This window comes from Rhinatrema bivittatum, chromosome 9 (genome assembly GCF_901001135.1).
Source record: "Rhinatrema bivittatum chromosome 9, aRhiBiv1.1, whole genome shotgun sequence".
NCBI classification, from domain to species: domain Eukaryota; kingdom Metazoa; phylum Chordata; class Amphibia; order Gymnophiona; family Rhinatrematidae; genus Rhinatrema; species Rhinatrema bivittatum.
This window is the reverse complement of record NC_042623.1, coordinates 63,299,699-63,317,135: the sequence shown is the minus strand read 5'-3', so window position 1 is coordinate 63,317,135 and position 17,437 is coordinate 63,299,699. Positions and strand designations below refer to the sequence as shown.

The 17,437-nt window shown below is 41.6% G+C and overlaps 1 protein-coding gene across 3 annotated transcripts in view; it reads left to right on the top strand.

Moving 5' to 3' along the window:
• Positions 1 to 17,437, top strand: part of CELSR1 (cadherin EGF LAG seven-pass G-type receptor 1) — a 564,861-nt gene that overhangs the window by 178,980 nt on the left and 368,444 nt on the right. For all 3 annotated transcript variants that reach the window (XM_029617243.1, XM_029617241.1, XM_029617244.1), the window contains exon 2: positions 8,909 to 9,547. In XM_029617243.1, the coding sequence (XP_029473103.1) occupies positions 8,909 to 9,547 (639 nt within the window). The remainder of the gene's footprint in view (positions 1 to 8,908; positions 9,548 to 17,437) is intronic.

Here is a 17,437-nt window from a genome sequence, read left to right as displayed (position 1 = left end):
AGTCACAGTTACACAAGCGCTACGCCTGTCTTTAACCTGGTGGACGACTCAAGTCAACCTCCTTCAGGGCTTACCTTTTCTCCTACCAGATCCGCAAGTAATCCTAACCACCGACGCTTCCCACATCGGTTGGGGAGCCCATGTGGACGATTTCCAAACCCAAGGGTTATGGTCACCAGAGGAAGCCGAACACCAGATAAATTTCTTGGAACTTCGGGCAATCCGCTACGCGCTCAGAACTTTCAAAGATCATCTATTGAATCAGATAATCTTAATCCAAACAGACAACCAAGTGGCCATGTGGTACATAAACAAGCAAGGAGGCACAGGCTCCTTCCTTCTGTGTCAGGAAGCTGCGCAGATTTGGGCAGAAGCCCTCTCCCACTCCATGTACCTCAGGGCCACTTACCTGCCGGGAGTAGACAATGTATTGGCAGACCAGCTGAGCCGTGTCTTCCAACCGCACGAGTGGTCACTCGACCCTCTGATAGCGACCTCTCTGTTTCACAAGTGGGGTTCTCCCCGCATAGACCTCTTTGCGTCCCCTCAGAACCACAAAGTGGACGATTACTGCTCTCCTCATTCGAAGCCAGCACTCTCGGCCGAGGGATGCCTTCTCCCTCAAGTGGAGACGACAGGTCTGCTCTATGCATTCCCTCCACTTCCTCTTCTGTCAAGGACTCTCGTGAAGCCTTCCGCCAGGACGGAGGAAACCATGATCCTGATAGCACCCCACTGGCCACGCCAGGTGTGGTTTCCCATACTCCAGGATCTCTCCATCCGCAGGCACATCCCTCTGGGAATGGATCCGCATCTGCTCACACAAAACGACAGATGCCTCCTCCATCCCAACCTCCAGGCCTTGTCCCTGACGGCATGGATGTTGAAAGGTTAGTCCTTCAGCCTTTTAACCTTTCGGATTCGGTTTCTCGTGTCTTGATAGCTTCACGAAAGCCCTCCACCAGAAGATCCTATTCCTATAAATGGAAAAGGTACACATCATGGTGCACTTCTCAGTCCCTTGATCCCCTTTCCTGTCCAATCTCTAAGTTCTTGGACTATTTATGGCATCTATCGGAATCAGGTCTTAAAACCTCTTCCATTAGGATGCATGTCAGTGCGGTAGCCGCTTTCCATAAAGGTATAGAGGGTGTCCCTATTTCAGTACAACCCCTGGTAACACGCTTTCTTAAAGGCTTGCTCCATCTGAAGCCACCCTTACGTCCTCCGGCCCCATCTTGGGACCTTAATCTGGTTCTTGGTCGTCTAATGAAACCACCTTTCGAACCTTTGCACTCCTGTGATCTTAAATATCTCACATGGAAAGTGTTATTCCTTTTGGCTATCACTTCAGCTCGCAGGGTTAGTGAGTTACAGGCCCTAGTTACCTATCCGCCTTACACTAAGCTCCTGCAAGACAGGGCGGTACTCCGCACTCACCCTAAATTTTTACCTAAGGTAGTTTCTGAGTTTCATATCAATCAATCCATCATACTACCTATCTTTTTTCCCAGGCCCCACTCCAACTCCGGGGAACAGACTCTGCATACCCTAGACTGCAAACGAGCTCTAGCTTATTATCTAGACCGTACAGTTCCACACAGGAAGAGCACTCAATTGTTTGTCTCTTTCCATCCTAACAAGTTAGGACAACCTGTGGGTAAGCAGACTCTTTCCTCCTGGTTGGCGGACTGCATTTCTTTTGCTATCAGCAAGCTGGCATTCCTTTCAAGACCGTGTAAAAGCACACTCTGTGAGGGCCATGGCGACTTCGGTAGCACACCTTCGATCGGTGCCGCTTCCTGACATCTGTAGGGCTGCAACCTGGAGTTCTCTCCATACCTTTGCAGCCCGCTATTGTTTGGACAAAGCTGGAAGACAGGACTCCATCTTCGGCCAATCTGTCTTGCGTAACCTTTTTCCAACATGATGTACCAACACCCTTCCACCTTCCCGGTTGGGTGCGGATGCCCTTTACCAAATTCCACCCCAGTTGTTGTGCCTGTTGCACATCCTTGGGTGCATTTGGTGCAAGTCAGGACATCCTCAGCTCGGTACTCACCCATTTGTGAGGACAACCATCCTGCTTGTCCTGTGAGAAAGCAAATGTTGCTTACCTGATGTAACAGGTGTTCTCACAGGACAGCAGGATGTTAGTCCTCACAAAACCCGCCCGCCACCCCGCGGTGTTGGGTTCGTTTTAATTTTACTTTTTTAGGCACTGCCTGTAGCTTTGAAAATCAGACTGAAGGGAGACCCCTGCTGGCTGCAGGGTCAGTGCCTTGCTGGGCATGCCCAGTAGGGGGCCAGTCAAAGTTCTGTTAAACTTTGACAGAAGTTTTCCGTGGTGGGCTCCATCCTCGATGTCACCCATTTGTGAGGACTAACATCCTGCTGTCCTGTGAGAACACCTGTTACATCAGGTAAGCAACATTTGCTATCTCTTTCAACAGATGACAAGTGAGGCTCCCATTTTCCAGCTTGCCCTTCTATGCTAGCAATGTTGTTGGAACTGAGTATGCAACATCAACTCCTCCCCATAACTCAAGAGACTGCATAAGAAAACAAAATACAATATGTTATACCTTCTTGCCAGTTTCTGTATTCCTTATTCAGCATCTTTATGGAAGTTTATACACACAGTGCATTGCCAAGAGTAATCATAGGTTTGAGTTAGTGCTATGGTGTTTCAGTTCAGCATACATTCTGAAATACTATGCACATCTTGCCGAGCATATAACAAAGCATATGTTAGTTCAGTTAAAGGCATCCTACGTTTTGAGATAAGTGACCAATATGGCTATGTTTTTATTCTGAAACAGCAAATGATTTTTACATCATTAATTATAGGTCTCTGTTCTTCATTGTCAAATTTCCCATGTTAATAATATTATTATTGGTAGATTTATAAGGCACCTTTGTCCAAGGGACAACACAGATTATGTAGTAACTAACTACATAGTGTAAATAAGAACTTGTCAAATTATGTATCAGCATGAAAAAGGGGTGGAGGCAGGTTTTGAGGTATGTTAGCTCTCGAGAATGTAAGGGAAGAAGATGAAGCTTCAATCATTTTTTTGAAGGTGTAAAGGAGCATATATGGTTGAATAGAAGGTCTCTGAATCTCAGAGCTGGAAGGAGAAAACATGGTAGCAGATGGGAATAATGCTAAGGTGGAGATAACGAGTCGAATTATGAATCAAGGGAAGCTGGATATGGAGCCTTGTGAATTAGGGATTTTAGGTAGACGTGTTAGATTAGTTTGATAGAACAGTGTTTCTCAAGCATTTCAAGCCAAGGTACTATTAACACAACTGTTGTGTGGCATACCATCCTCCATGGAATAGGCAGTGTGGACATAGAGAGAACTCATATGGCTAAAAGAAGAGCTAGCACTGAAAGCCCAAGCAGTCTCTCTTTCAAATTTTAATACAAAAGTAGAGAGAGAATGGAGAAATACAGGAACCCATCACAACAAACAATCTCCCTCTGTATACAAATTTAGGAAAAGGGAGACGCCGGTGTGGTGTGGGAAGGTGACTCAGTTACTTACCTTGACTGCTACATGTGACTGCCAGAACTGCTCCACTGTGCTGCTCCCAGCACTCAGAGTGAGACCCATCCAGTGTTCAGTGCATGAGGTCCCCGTCTCACGCAGCCTGTCGGTTAGGCAGAGGGTGAAAGGACTCAAAAGAAGGCAGCTGAAGAGCAGGAAGATGAGAAAATGGTGTATGCAATGTGTGCACTGCACATAGCAGGCCCAGTTATTCATGCCATTAATTACTACACGCTAGAGCTCATGCTGTAGCTAGAAGAAGAGGCTTGCATGATTATACATCTTCTCAGAAAGGAACTCTTGCATATTTAAGAGCCACTACCCTATTGCTTGTTGCTGTGAGGTGCTGAGAGCAGTGCCCGGGTGCTGGTGTGGACCTGAGCATCAGACATTGGTGACTTTTCTGTGGCACACCTGATCAAGTCTGAAGGCACACTGGTTGGGAAACACTGAGTTAGAAAACTAAGGCATCTTTCAAACAGTACACATACGCTAGCTAACACCTGTGGAAATTCCCCAAAGGCCTCTATGAGTTGCCCTTCCCCCAGCCCTGGCATAGACTGCTTTCCTACTTCAAGCCCTAATACAGCCTCCTTAGTCCTATCAAAGCCTGACCTCCCCCCCCCCCCCCCCATAGGCCCTGCCCTGGCTACATTTCCCAGCCCCAGCTGTAGCACAACCACCCAATAGAGGTTCTCTGGAGGCTCTTATTTATTGCCCTTCCTACCTCCAGCCCCAGCATAGCCTGTCCTCTCCAGGCTGTCGCCTTCCTCCAGCCACAGCACAGTGTACCCCACTCCCACCACCACCACGCGCCCCAGCCACTCTAGCCTCCAGATATCAGCTTTGTTCTCTGAGGGCTAGGAGCTCTTTTCCCTGTGTGGTAGGTAATCAGGCATGTGGCAGTCAGGGCAAAAGCCTGGATAGCCCCTCTCTCACTGCTGGATGACTGTCTGCATCTTAATTTTATTGAGTTGTTAGCAATTTCAAATTTCTAAGGGAGTAGAGATCTTCAAACTAATCTAAAGTATTTGTAATCTATTGGTTTCTTTTTTATTTTCTGTCCGTGATCTTCCAGTGACCACCTGGTTACATACCATATTGACCCTTGTTTTGAACTAATTCCCTGTTATGGTATGAAATGCATCTGTTGAAAATTTATAGGAAGTGGTGTTTTGGCGCAATGCCTTCCGATCCTCTTCTGCTGAAAGAAAGGGGGGGGGGGTGTGGAAGCAGGGCTGTGGGAGCTGGAGCCTAGATTCCTCTGCTGGAGCTGCTAGGAAAAGTATGCAGATGAGCCTTCTGGTCCTCTGCTGCTAAGTAAGGTTACAGGGATTGTGAAAGCTCAAACCTAGATGGCTCGCAGTGTCCTCTGCTGGGGGAGAAGTATTCAAACGAGCCTTCTAGTTCTCTGCTTCTGGAAAATGTGGAAGCTAAAGCCTAGACAGCTCGCAGAGTCCTCTGGAGTCTTCTGGTCCTCTGCTGTAGACAGACAGATACCATTTCCTCCTAAGCGTATAATGATCTATATAATGTTTTTTGTAAAATAACCTTTTCAGAGGTGAGGATGGGGGGAGAGGATTTGTTAGATTCTTTTTTTTTTTTTTTTTTGGATGCTTGAGAGTGCCCCAAACAGGTCTGGATTTGAGAATATCCACTGCGAGTATTCATGAGATACAGCTGCATACATTTGGCCTGAAAACCAGGCTAATTTGTACATTTTGGCTTCTCTGAAAAGCCAAACCTGTTTGTCTGCCTGAAAGACCGGTTTTGAGAGTATAAGAAAATAAGTACCATGCTGGGTCAGACTAAGGATCTGTCAAGCCCAGCATCCTATCTCAGTCAGTGATCAGTCCAAATCTCTTAGAAGTATTGGCAGATCCTAAAGAGTAGATTTATTTCTTGTTGCTCCATCTCAGGGATAAGCAGTGGCTTTCTCCACACCTACCTGGCTAATGTTTATGTACTTTTCTTTCAGGAACCTATGCAAACCCTTTTTAAACCCAGCTATGCTAGATACCTTCATCGCATCCTGTGGCAACAAATTCTATAGCTTAATTGTATGTTGAGTGAAAAAATACTTTCTCCAATTTGTTTCAAATCTGCTGCTGAAGAGCCCTAATCTTTATAAGGAAGCCATTCCATTCCATTTATCATTTTTATTGCCTTTCTCTGTGCCGTTTCTAGTTTCACTTTTTTTTTTTTTTTGAGATGGGGATGACCAGAACTGAATGCAATATTCAAAATGCACCGCTGAAAGGGCATCGATAATCATCAGTCTGAAAATGGGAGGATATTTTTTTTTAAATTATTTTTAAATGCTTATAAAACTTTAAGAAGCATACTTCCCATTCATTGCACCGACAGAGGAGGAACCACAGAGAACAGTAGATCTACTAAATAATTAATGAAAAGGATCGATTTATTAAAAAAAAAATAAAAAAAAAAAATCTGGATGCACAATATTCACACTCTAGGATGATTTTGCCCCTTGCTATTGTGCGTGTATGTTGCGCACCCAGAAAAGTTGTTTTTTTTTCTTCTTTAAATAATGGATACATTTCGTTAATTCTTTAGTTGGTGTTTATTGGATCTTGTGATCCCTATAGTTCGTATTGAGCGCCTATAGCAATAAGCACACAGCCACGTCTCCTGGGCACTAGGGACACACAATTTCTCTCTAGCGCATCCCAGCTCATTTAAATATAGCATCGAGCGCCCAAGAGAGGTCTGTGCGCGCATTAAAAAAAATGGGTATCCAGTTTGGAGGCACATTTTTATGCACGTCTTATTGCATCAGTCTGCATGAGTGGTGTGGAATGAGTATACAGTATAAGGAACAGTTATTTACCCTTTCCAATAGTACTTGGACAAGGGGACAATCCATTAGCTAATGTGTAGCACTTTTAAAACAAACCAGAGAAAGCATTTTTGTGTTCAGTACATAATAAACTGTGGAATTGTTGTCAGAGGATGTGGTGAAAGCAGTTAGAAAAGCTGGGTTTAAAAATAGTTTAGACAAGATCCTGGAGGAAAAGTCTATAAACCACTATTAACCATATAAATTTGGGGAAGCCACTGTTTATCCTTGTTTTGAACAAGAAGAAATTGACTTATTTTTTTTGGAATCTTACTTGGGTACTTGTGGCCTGGATTGGCCAATGTCTGAGACAGGATGTTAGTGCTTGATTTACTTTTGGTCTGACTCAGTAAGGCATTTCTTATGTTTTTAATCATCACCTAGAAAGTGGGGTTGCAAAATTGGTATGTACCCAACATCCTTCACAGTAAAGACTGAAGTAAAGAATTTATTTAGTATTTCTGATACAGCTTTATCCTCTCTCAGTCCTCCTTTTTTCCCTGGTCATCTAATGGCCTAACTAATTTCCCTGCAAGTTTCCTGTTTTTAATGCCCTTGAGAAAGCTTTTATGGTTAGTTTCTGCCCCTTTGGAAAGTCTCTCAAATTCTCTTTTGGACTGTTTTATTAGATTTTTATGTCTAACTTGCCCCATCCTATTTTCTTCATTAGGTCCTGCTTTGCATTTTTTAAAGATGCCTTTTGGATTTACTAGGCTCTTTCACACCACCATTCAGCCATTGTGGGAGACATTTATTCTTTCAAGCTTTTTATATTTGGGGAATGCATTTTACCTGGAACCATTGTATTAGCTTGATGTGGTAGATTGTCAGAAGTGATGCGGAACTTGTGAATCTAATTTAAAAGTAAGAAAAATGTTTGTTTGGGCCAGCATGATAGTTCAGTGGCAGCGCTATTCATTGCCATGTAGAGGGATCTGAGTTAGATTCTCAGTTCTTTCACTCCCTGGAAGGGCAGAGGCAGTGTTAAGTCCCTGGGTAGAGGGTGTCCCAGTCGCTGTTCCCTCTAAGCTACGCGCATGTGCACACGCACAGAGCTCAACCCCCCCACACACAGCTAAGTATAGCGTGCACAAGAAATCACGATGATATTTTCATTATACTGACTCGTAGTGCACAGATTTGAATTTGGTTTATAAAAGGTTGCGCAGAAGATTTTTGTACACAAGGTCTTTCAAAGATTTGAGGGAATGTTTGTCTCAGCCGCATCTGGTGGTCTGACTTAGGGCCTGTGATGCCCAAGCACCTCGGCACCCTCCAAAACCCAGGAGCCAGTTGCTGTAGTGACTTCCTAAGTGTATAAAATGGCGGGGGATGGGGGTGAATCTTCTGGGTAGCGAGCGAAGGCTTATGGCACTGTAACACAATGGAAGCTGGTTCTGTTTGAGCTGAAAGCCTGAAGGAACAGGAGGATACTGCTCGCCCCTCCCCATAAAAGAAGTGTGTGCAGTTGCATTAGTGAGGGGATTCTGTCTCTGTTGTGAGTTTAAGCCAGCTCTGCTGTGTGGCATGACAATTTACACTTTCCATGAATGTAAAGAGCATAGATCCTTTAAAATGCTAATTAGCATTTGCATAGCAAAACACACAGGACTTTGCTTAGATGCAGCTAACATGCTTGCTTTTATACTAATTTGGGTAAGTTCTTTATGTGCGGACTTTCTGTTGGCTCCTCTTGTGAAGTTTGCACTTCTTAAAGGTTCAGCTTTCTCTCACTGAGAGCTGCTTCTTATCCGCATGAGGACTGCTACTTGTAAAAGGAGTTTATTGTTTTTATAAACTGGAACCTTATGAGTTATACTATATAAGTGTCTTAAATATTTTGTTAGACTGGTTTCTCAGTTGTTTTTACAATATAGTTTAGTCATATAGAGGACAGTTTTCAAAGCCATTTATATGGGTAAATTGTATTATTTTCCATGGAGAAAGTATCCACACACACAGCAGATACAAATGTCCACAGGTACTTTATAATTGTGACACTTCTAGCTTTTTCAGCAGAATCTTACTGGATTCTTTAACTTTAGTTACATGATCTTCAAAAATGAAAATGCTTTCACTCTTTAAATAACGAAAGCACTAATTTGTATGGCAAGCACATATAAAGATGCAATGTCTTTAAAAAAAAAAAAAAAAAACCCCCAAAAAACCAACAAAGTATTTTGAATTTCTCTTGTATCCAGTAAAATAAATGGCTTTCTTGATTGAGAAAACTTCTTCATTTGCTTTCAGAATTGGTTATTATAATTTTTGTAGTGTGTGCAAGATGTACACAGCACTATACAGAGACATAAGAGAAGCCCTACTTTTTGGAGCTCACAATCTAGTCAAGACGGGCAGACAAGGCACTCAACAAACGCATATAAGAGGTTTTGAGTTTAGTGTAAGATTAAGTGCTGAGAAGAATTAAAGTCAGTAGTTATTGTTTGGTTGTACTGGACTGACCTTGTTTTTTTTTTCATCTTTACTTGTAGACGGCATTCACAGTGTGACTGCGTACTGCACACTTCGTGTGACCATCATTACTGATGATATGTTGACCAACAGCATCACTGTTCGACTGGAAAACATGTCCCAGGAGAAGTTCCTCTCCCCTCTCCTCTCGCTCTTTGTGGAAGGTGTGGCAACAGTGTTGTCTACTACTAAAGATGGTATTTTTGTTTTCAACATTCAAAACGACACGGATGTCAGTTCCAATATCTTAAATGTTACTTTCTCTGCTTTGCTTCCTGGTGGAGTACGAAACAAGTTCTTCCATTCTGAAGATCTCCAGGAGCAAATTTATCTCAACAGAACTCTGCTAACTATGATTTCCACTCAACGTGTCCTGCCATTTGATGATAATATCTGTTTGAGAGAGCCTTGTGAGAACTATATGAAGTGTGTATCAGTTTTAAAATTTGACAGCTCAGCTCCTTTCATTAGTTCAAACACAGTTCTGTTTCGACCCATTCATCCCATCAATGGTTTGAGGTGCAGGTGCCCTCCTGGATTTACAGGTGACTACTGTGAAACAGAGATCGACCTATGCTACTCCAATCCTTGTGGCAGGAATGGTCTTTGTCGCAGCCGAGAAGGAGGCTACTCATGTGAATGTTATGAAGAATACACAGGTTTGTTGTATTTATTAATATATTACAGACTGCAGCTGTGTTAATGCTTGTCAGTTTTACTACTCAAAGATGAAAAGCCTGAACTACTGAATTTTATTATAGCATGTTTAGTCAGCTGTGATTATCAGTAAAATTAGTCTTAGTGCTTTTTATGTTCTTCCTCCCACTTGCTGTTGAATTGCAAACTGCAATGGCAACTGAAAAATCTTTGCCTATTAGTAGACAAATATTGAATTTAAACTGCACTGGTGTTGACCATAGATTTTTTAAATATATGTATTTGAATTTATTTACAGATGTATTTATCTGTTTAGCGTTTGTTCTTTCTTTTTCTCATATTCTTACAGTTGTGGAATGGAAAGTCTTTTCCAAGATACAGAAAGCATAGTGGCTTTCAGTGTTTGGGTAATTGCCAGGTTCTTGTGGCCTGGTTTGGCCTCTGTTGGAAACAGGATGCTGGGCTTGATGGACCCTTCGTCTGACCCAGCATGGCAATTTCTTATGTTCTTCTGCAGTAGCTAATGCCATGAGTTCTTTGACTGCAGTTAAGAAACATATTTTGAACTAGTTGATATTGGTCCTCCCAAACTTTATACTTATGTAAGAGGGAACAGATGGGTTTTATCTATATGCTTATACATTTAAATAAAAGAAAAATATGAATAAAACTTTCACTAAGCTGTTGGTCCTATAAATGGAGAATTGCTTCAATAATTTTTTTACCATTGAAATGACTTTGAATTGTAGCTTACATCAAGAGCCAAAACTTGATTTTGCATATAGGCTTTGTTGTGGTATGTAGGAATACTGTTTTGTCAGATATGTCACAGCTCACCAGAGTTAAAGATCAACCTTTGTTTCAGTTCATAGTTAATCCAAAGATTAAGTTAATAGCAAAGATTAATTATCTGTAGCTCTAGCACTAAACTTTCAAAAGGGAAATTTTGTTAAAATGAGGAATATAATTAGAAAAAAGCTGAAATGTTCAGCTGCAAAAGTTAAGTGTTCAAGAGGCATGGACATTGTTTAAAAATACCATCTTAGAAGTGCAGTCCAGATGTATTCTGTGCATTAAGAAAGGTGGAAGGAAGGCCAAATGATTACTGGCATGGATAAAAGATGAGGTGAAAGAGGCTATTTTTAGCCAAAAAAACTTCCTTCAAAAATTGGAAGAAGGATCCATCTGAAGAAAATAGGGAAAAGCATAAGCATTGTCAAGTTAAATGTAAAAATTTGATAAAACTGCCCAAGAGAAAATTTGAAATGAAGTTCGCTGTAGACACAAAAACTCATAAAAACCTTTTTAAAATATATCTGAAGCAGGAAACCTGCAAGGAAATCAGTTGGACTGGCAAGTACTCAAAATCTAAGTCTGTCCCATGCTAGTAATAGCAGTGGCTATTTTCTAAGTCAACTTGATTAATAGCAGGTAATGGACTTCTCCTTCAAGAACTTATCCAAACCTGTTTTAAACTCAGCTACACTAACTGCACTAACCACATCCTCTAGCAACAAATTCCAGAGTTTAATTGTGCATCGAATGAAAAAGAACTTTCTCCGATTAGTTTTAAATGTGCCACATGCTAATTTCATGGAGTGCCCCCTTGCATTGCAGGTCTTTTCTTTATTTCAAGGGGATACTGCCACGTTGGCAGTTCCCTCCTTCCCCCTCCCAGTTTCTTTGGGGAAGAAACTGTCAGGTAGTCATCCCAAGCTGTGTCAGAGTATCAGCATTGTTTCAGGCTGCTCTTCTTTGCAAAGATGGGCTCTGCTTGCCTGTCCCTGACATTCTGCTTAGGATCTTAAGTTGTATTGTCTCTTCTGTATGGTTTCTTTATTTGCACAGGAACAGCAAATAGGAACATCTGATAAGGCCTCTAATACTGCTTGGAACAAGGCCTTTAGTTTCCACTGATGCAAGGTAGTTTAAAGTTCACCTGGGTAAAAGTCCCTCTCCTGCTGTAGCAGAATCTGGGCCTGTCAGAATTTACCCTGTGCATGGCTATCAGAATTCATAACTGGTGCATCATTGGTATACAGGAGATATCACCCTACAGAACATCTTAACAGGTACTAGAAATATTCATTAGATGCTAGTAAAGTAGTTTAAAATAAAGTTACTTTTGAAGAAAAGGTGAATCGCCAAGTCTTGCAACTAGGTGACATAATTAGACAATGCAGATAAGAGTGTTCCAAAGCTTTCTAGGAAAAACTTGAAAGCCGTTCTGGCCTTGTGGGGCAATTCCCGCATCCCCAAGTTCACGTATATTGCCTCATTTCATTGTTTTGCCCTAAGAGCAACTGACTTGCTTTTTTTTCTAACTTCTGCAGTTAGCTGCTGTGCTGCTTTCAGAATATTTACCTCTCATTTGGTACACTCACTGCTTCAATCTCTGGAGATCCAGCTTCATGCTTTCCGTTCACCTTGGGATGCCCCCCAAAAAATGAGCTGTCCTTGTGATATGGTCTTCGGTTCACAAGTTTTACATATCATTGTTTACATGCAGACTCCTGATGCTACAGCAGGTCTGGATACTCTATTTCGTGTATCTCTTTGACTCCAGCTAGTTATGACCCATTCTGTTATTTAAGGTTGTCTTCCTGTTAAAAATAATAACTATAGTAAAATATAAAATAGCATTTTAATCTGCCCAAATGAGTTTTTGTTTCTTTTGGCAGGATAGTTGTTTTCCTGTCTTTTTGTTGATGACAGCCTTTAGATTGGGATTCCCAATTGTGTGACTTTGTGATTCACCTCTTCAGGGAAAATAAGGTTGCTTACCTGTAAGAGGTGTTTTCTGAAGATAGGCAGGGCTGGCGAAAACCTCTGTGCAAGCTGTGCACTTGCATGAGGTGGCGGCCTTAAGAGGGCGGCAACCTCGGGGTTTTCGACCCGACAGCCGCGGACCGACTTCAAATTTTTTTTTTTTTTTTTAACTTTTGGTAACTTTCTGGACCTCTGACTTAATATTGCCATGATATTAATATTTATTTCATGTGAATGATTTGGAAATAAAGGTTAATAAAAATATTAGGTGATACCTTTTTATTGGACTAACTTGATTACCTTATATAATAATTTTGTATGTTGATCTTTATTTCTGTATTTTAAAATAGAAATCACAGCAATAGTGACTCATCATTATTTTGAAGATTATAACTTTGCATCTCTTTGTGATGATTTGTTCTTAATTTTCATGAGCTGTATCTACAATATTTTTATAAATCTAGAAAGTACGGGAAAAAGTCTTTATTTGGAGGGTGGAAGCAGGCAACATCAGTGTTTGATATATTGTTATTGCCATAGCATATGCATAGTCCATTATTTTAATTTATTTTTTGATTTGATTAATCGTAATGTCATACAGGAGTTATTCAAAGTGCATGACATCATCCTAGGCACATTCATTGAATTAAATTTTAGGAAACTATTGCAATTCCATATTCTCTCCAAGACCTAAGGTTTGGGTATACTGTGACATACATAATTGTGACATGACATAATTTTGGTTTGTTTTGTGAGTAGAAAAAATCCTAAACCTTTGCCACAGGATCACAGGTCTCTGCAGATGCAAAATATTGGCCCCTCTTTAGCTTTACATAATGAAAGCCAAGGTAAATCTTTCTAATTTGATGAAACTTTAAAACACCATCAAAATACAATAAAAAGAAAAACAAATCATCTGAACCAGAGTACTAGCAGATGGCATGAACACAAGAGAATGTAGTTAGAAAAAGCACTTGTATATTAATTACACTGAAGATCATTGTAGTGATCCCTAAAAGGCCCCCAGACCCTTCATAGAGTACAATTTCCCTTTCAGAGTGAATGCAAGTTCCTTTACAGTAACAACTTCTCAAATCTGTTGCCCTCAAGGTTGATTTTAGGGATCTCCTTCCAGCATGAATGAAGTGTGAAATGAGGCTCGTGGAAGTGGACAGCAGCCAAAGATCATCCCACTGACTCAAGAGTGAGTCAGAAAATCTCTTTCTCAAACTTTATCCCAAACTTCTGAGCATACACTTCACCACCACATATGAATTTACAAATCTGCCTAATTTTACCTTTTCAAAGAGAGGAAATGTTTTTAGTAGCTTGAAGCTGAAACGCGGTAAAACAAAATAAGTATTCACAGTTTTAAAAAATTTATTGGAACTAATCACAGCACAGCAAATTAACTGATGATGGAATTACCCTTTGGAAAAGTGCTGACTGTCATATTTAGGTTTTAAGGAATTTATTTTTTTTAACATGCATCTGAATTGACAGCAAATGCTATGTTTTTCATCTTCATGTGGATTATTATATAAAGTCGGTGGTAAAGCAATAAGGTTGGGCTTGATGAAACTCTGGTCATCTCTTAGTTTATTCCACTTTATAATCTGGTGTGTGTGGTGGTGAGAATCTGAACCATTTCATGTTCTTCCCAACTCTATTTGGTCCAATTCCTCTGAAACAGCCTATTCCAAGGCATTTTATTTTCTGCTGTATCAGAATGTAACTTGCCTTGAGCTACTACTGAAAAGGCATAAGCTAAATCTAAATATAGTTAAAAAAAAAATATGGCTAGAGGAGTGCCCATGCTATAAGGACAGGAGACATAGGCTGAAGGAGAGTCTATTGCTTTTGGTGAGGGCTGCGTCCGTGTACAGCATGTGTGACCAACTCCGGTTCTTAAGCCACAAACAGGCTTGGGTTTCAGCATATCCACATTTAATATGCATGAGGTAGATATGAATGCACTGCCTCCCTTATATGCAAATATACGGGCCGATACAGTTTAGATGCGTGTTTTCGACGCACTAGCTTTACCTCTTATTCAGTAAGGGGTAATAGCGCGTTGAAAACGCGCATCCAACCCCCCCCCCCCCCCCGAAACTAATAGCGCCCACAACATGCAAATGCATGTTGATGGCCCTATTAGTTATTCCTGCGTGATCCAGAAAGCAAAATGTGCAGCGAAGCCGCACATTTTGCTTTCAAAAATTAACGCCTGCCCAAAGGCTGGCATTAATATCTGCCGGCACAGGGGAAGTGTACAGAAAAGCAGAAAAAACTGCTTTTCTGTACACCCTCCGACTTAATATAGTGATATTAAGTCAGAGGCCCCCCCCCCCCAAAAAAAATTTTAAAATCGGCCCGCGGGTCGGAAGACGGACGTTCAGTTTTGCCAGCGTCTGGTTTCCGAACCCGTGGCTGTCAGCGGGTTTGAGAACAGACGCCGGCAAAATTGAGCGTTGGCTGTCAAACTCGCTGACAGCCACCTCTCTTGTCAAAAAAGAGGCGCTAAGGACACGCTAGTATATCGGCCCGCGACTTTTACTGTATCGGCCCGATAGCTGTTTGTGGCTTTTGAGGCTCCCTCTGGTGTACAGGAAGAGATCCTAGTGCAGTCAAGGCCTTGCACACGAGGAGCCCGCACCGCAGTGTCTGGTGTGTGCAGCTGCGGCTATGCTGAAGGAGTCCCTAGCAATCAGGAAAGGAAAGAATGGGGGTCAAAGGAAATGAGAAAAGGGGGAAGGAAGAAAGAGAACAAAACAGAAGTGGAAAGAGCAAAGGAGGGAAAAGATAGATATGGTGCTGAGGGAGGGAAGGATAGGGATGGCGAGGGTGATGGAGGACTGTGAAGGATGAGGATTTAGAGAAAGATGGGGGATAGTGGGAGAGAGGCAGTAGAGGGTGTGGCTCATCTTCACTCCTAGACACAGTAAAGAGAGACTTGATGCACTATCCTGACCCTGAAAAGCCCACCACTTGCAGCCCTGGACTCTGACAGTGGGAGAAGAGCAGCCCACCACTGTTATAGGGGCAAGGGGAGGAGGTTGGTGAAAAAATGGGCATGGCTAGATTTCAGATGCTAGAAAGAGATAAATGTACCGTGAGGTCCTGAATGCCTGGAATATTTATATATGAATAATCCATGGTTCTCCTCACCATTTAAAATCCAGAAAAATATATCTCGCATGTATATCTATCTAATTTTATATTTTTTAGCTATGTTAGATGATTTTGGGGGCCTTTGATTTTTCCATGGCAAGGCAGGGGCCCCCAGAATTCTTAATCTAAGCCTGTTAATTAATATGGGATAATTACATCTATAATCTGGTAATGGATTGATTAGACAAGTCAAGGGTGTTAGCAAACAGCTGTGCGTGAGGATGAGGAATGAAATGAATATGAGTAAAATGGATATGGAGATGCGGAAACCATGGGGAAATAATGAAATACATATTAAACCAGCTAGTGGAAACTTCCCACTTGACTGTTGCTGTAATTTGCAACAAATATTGACTATTAAGCAGGGAGCATTTTCTTTACTCTCACAGAAAAGTATGTTTTGAAATATTTACTAGCAAAAGTAATACATTGAGTTCACTAAATTACTTTAATAATAGCAAAGATGAAGAAGTTCAGCTGCAAGTGCAGTGCACTGCCATGCTGAGGGACTTGGGTTTGATTCTTGTCTCAGGGTTTGCATTTCCTGAGTCACCTGGTCTGGGGATGCTGAGGAGGCAGCATTTACAGTCCCTCTGGGAATGAGGAGAGGGCGGAAAGTCATAGTTCTAGCTTACTGTTGACGATGAGTGACCAGATTTAGAGCCCATGGCTACAGGGTTCCAGAGGAGCCTTGGTGCATGGTCTTCTGGCTGAAGATGTTGCTGTGATGACTGGGCTACAAGTGAGCTGAGAGAGGACATAAAATAGGAGAAAAATCATTTGGTAATTATGAACGAAGGTCCGTGATGCTGATTCCTGACTGAGCTGGAAGTCCAAAGCAATAATTTAGCTATATCACAGGCCTATGTAGAAAGGTGTGTTCAGTCAAACACACCTTTCTGCCTGCACAATTTACTACCGATGCAGCAAGGAGTTCTGTGCGCAGAAAATGTGCATTTCCCAATGGGACTACTGCTTAGTGTCCTCTCATGGAAATCTCATGCAAATGAGGCATTAAGCATTACCCTCTCCCCACCCCAGATGCAGAGAGACTGCATCTGGCCAGCTTGCCTTTTTTTAGCACTGGAAACTTAACCCGTGGTTAGAACTGGAGTTAAGTTTTCAGCGCTATGAAAAAAAGAATTAAAAAGTTTTAAAAAATTGTCAAAAACTCTCTGGGTAAGTGCCAGCAGCTGTTGCCACTTACACAGTTAACTGACTTATCCGGGTAAGTAAGTAGCAGCGACACACAGCAGATAACTGTATAAATACTGATTTATGAATCTATGTGGCCGCTGCTTCCCACTGCCAGATAGATAAATCAGTATTTGTCTGGGTAAATAGTGGCAGTGGATGCCATCACTTACCCTGCATAGTGTGTCAGGGATGCCTCCACCCCCTTTCCTAGTTAAAAATGTGCATTCGACCTGTGCCAAACACACATTTTACAGTTTTTACACATTTAACTCCTGATGCATTAGCATATTATTAGCTTACTTCATCAGAAATTTAAAAAAAGAAATCTTGACGTTTAAAAATGTGAGCTAAAAACCAGTGCACATTTTATTGGCGCCAAGATTATTGCGTCGGCCTGTCAGTTTACATAGCATTTGTGGAGAAATGCGAATTGAAAGAATGCAGGCACTGAAGAAACTTCAGTTTGTTCAGTTTGTCATTGACTGGCTCCAAGCAGCATGTTAATGTGAAGCATTGTTGAGTCTTTTGAGTGATTTTGAAAGGTGGATTATCCCTGTTGGAGTGGTAATGCGGAATGGAATGCAGCTTTGCTTTGGGAGTTCTAAAATTTCACTTTCCCTATTAAAAAATAGTTTGGAAAGTAATGACTAGAAAATGGTAGAATCTGTCATCTCTTCAATAAGTACCACTAAAACTTGATGATAGGGAATGGCACAGATAGAACTGTGTTCTAAAAATGCTCTTAGTGGTCGATA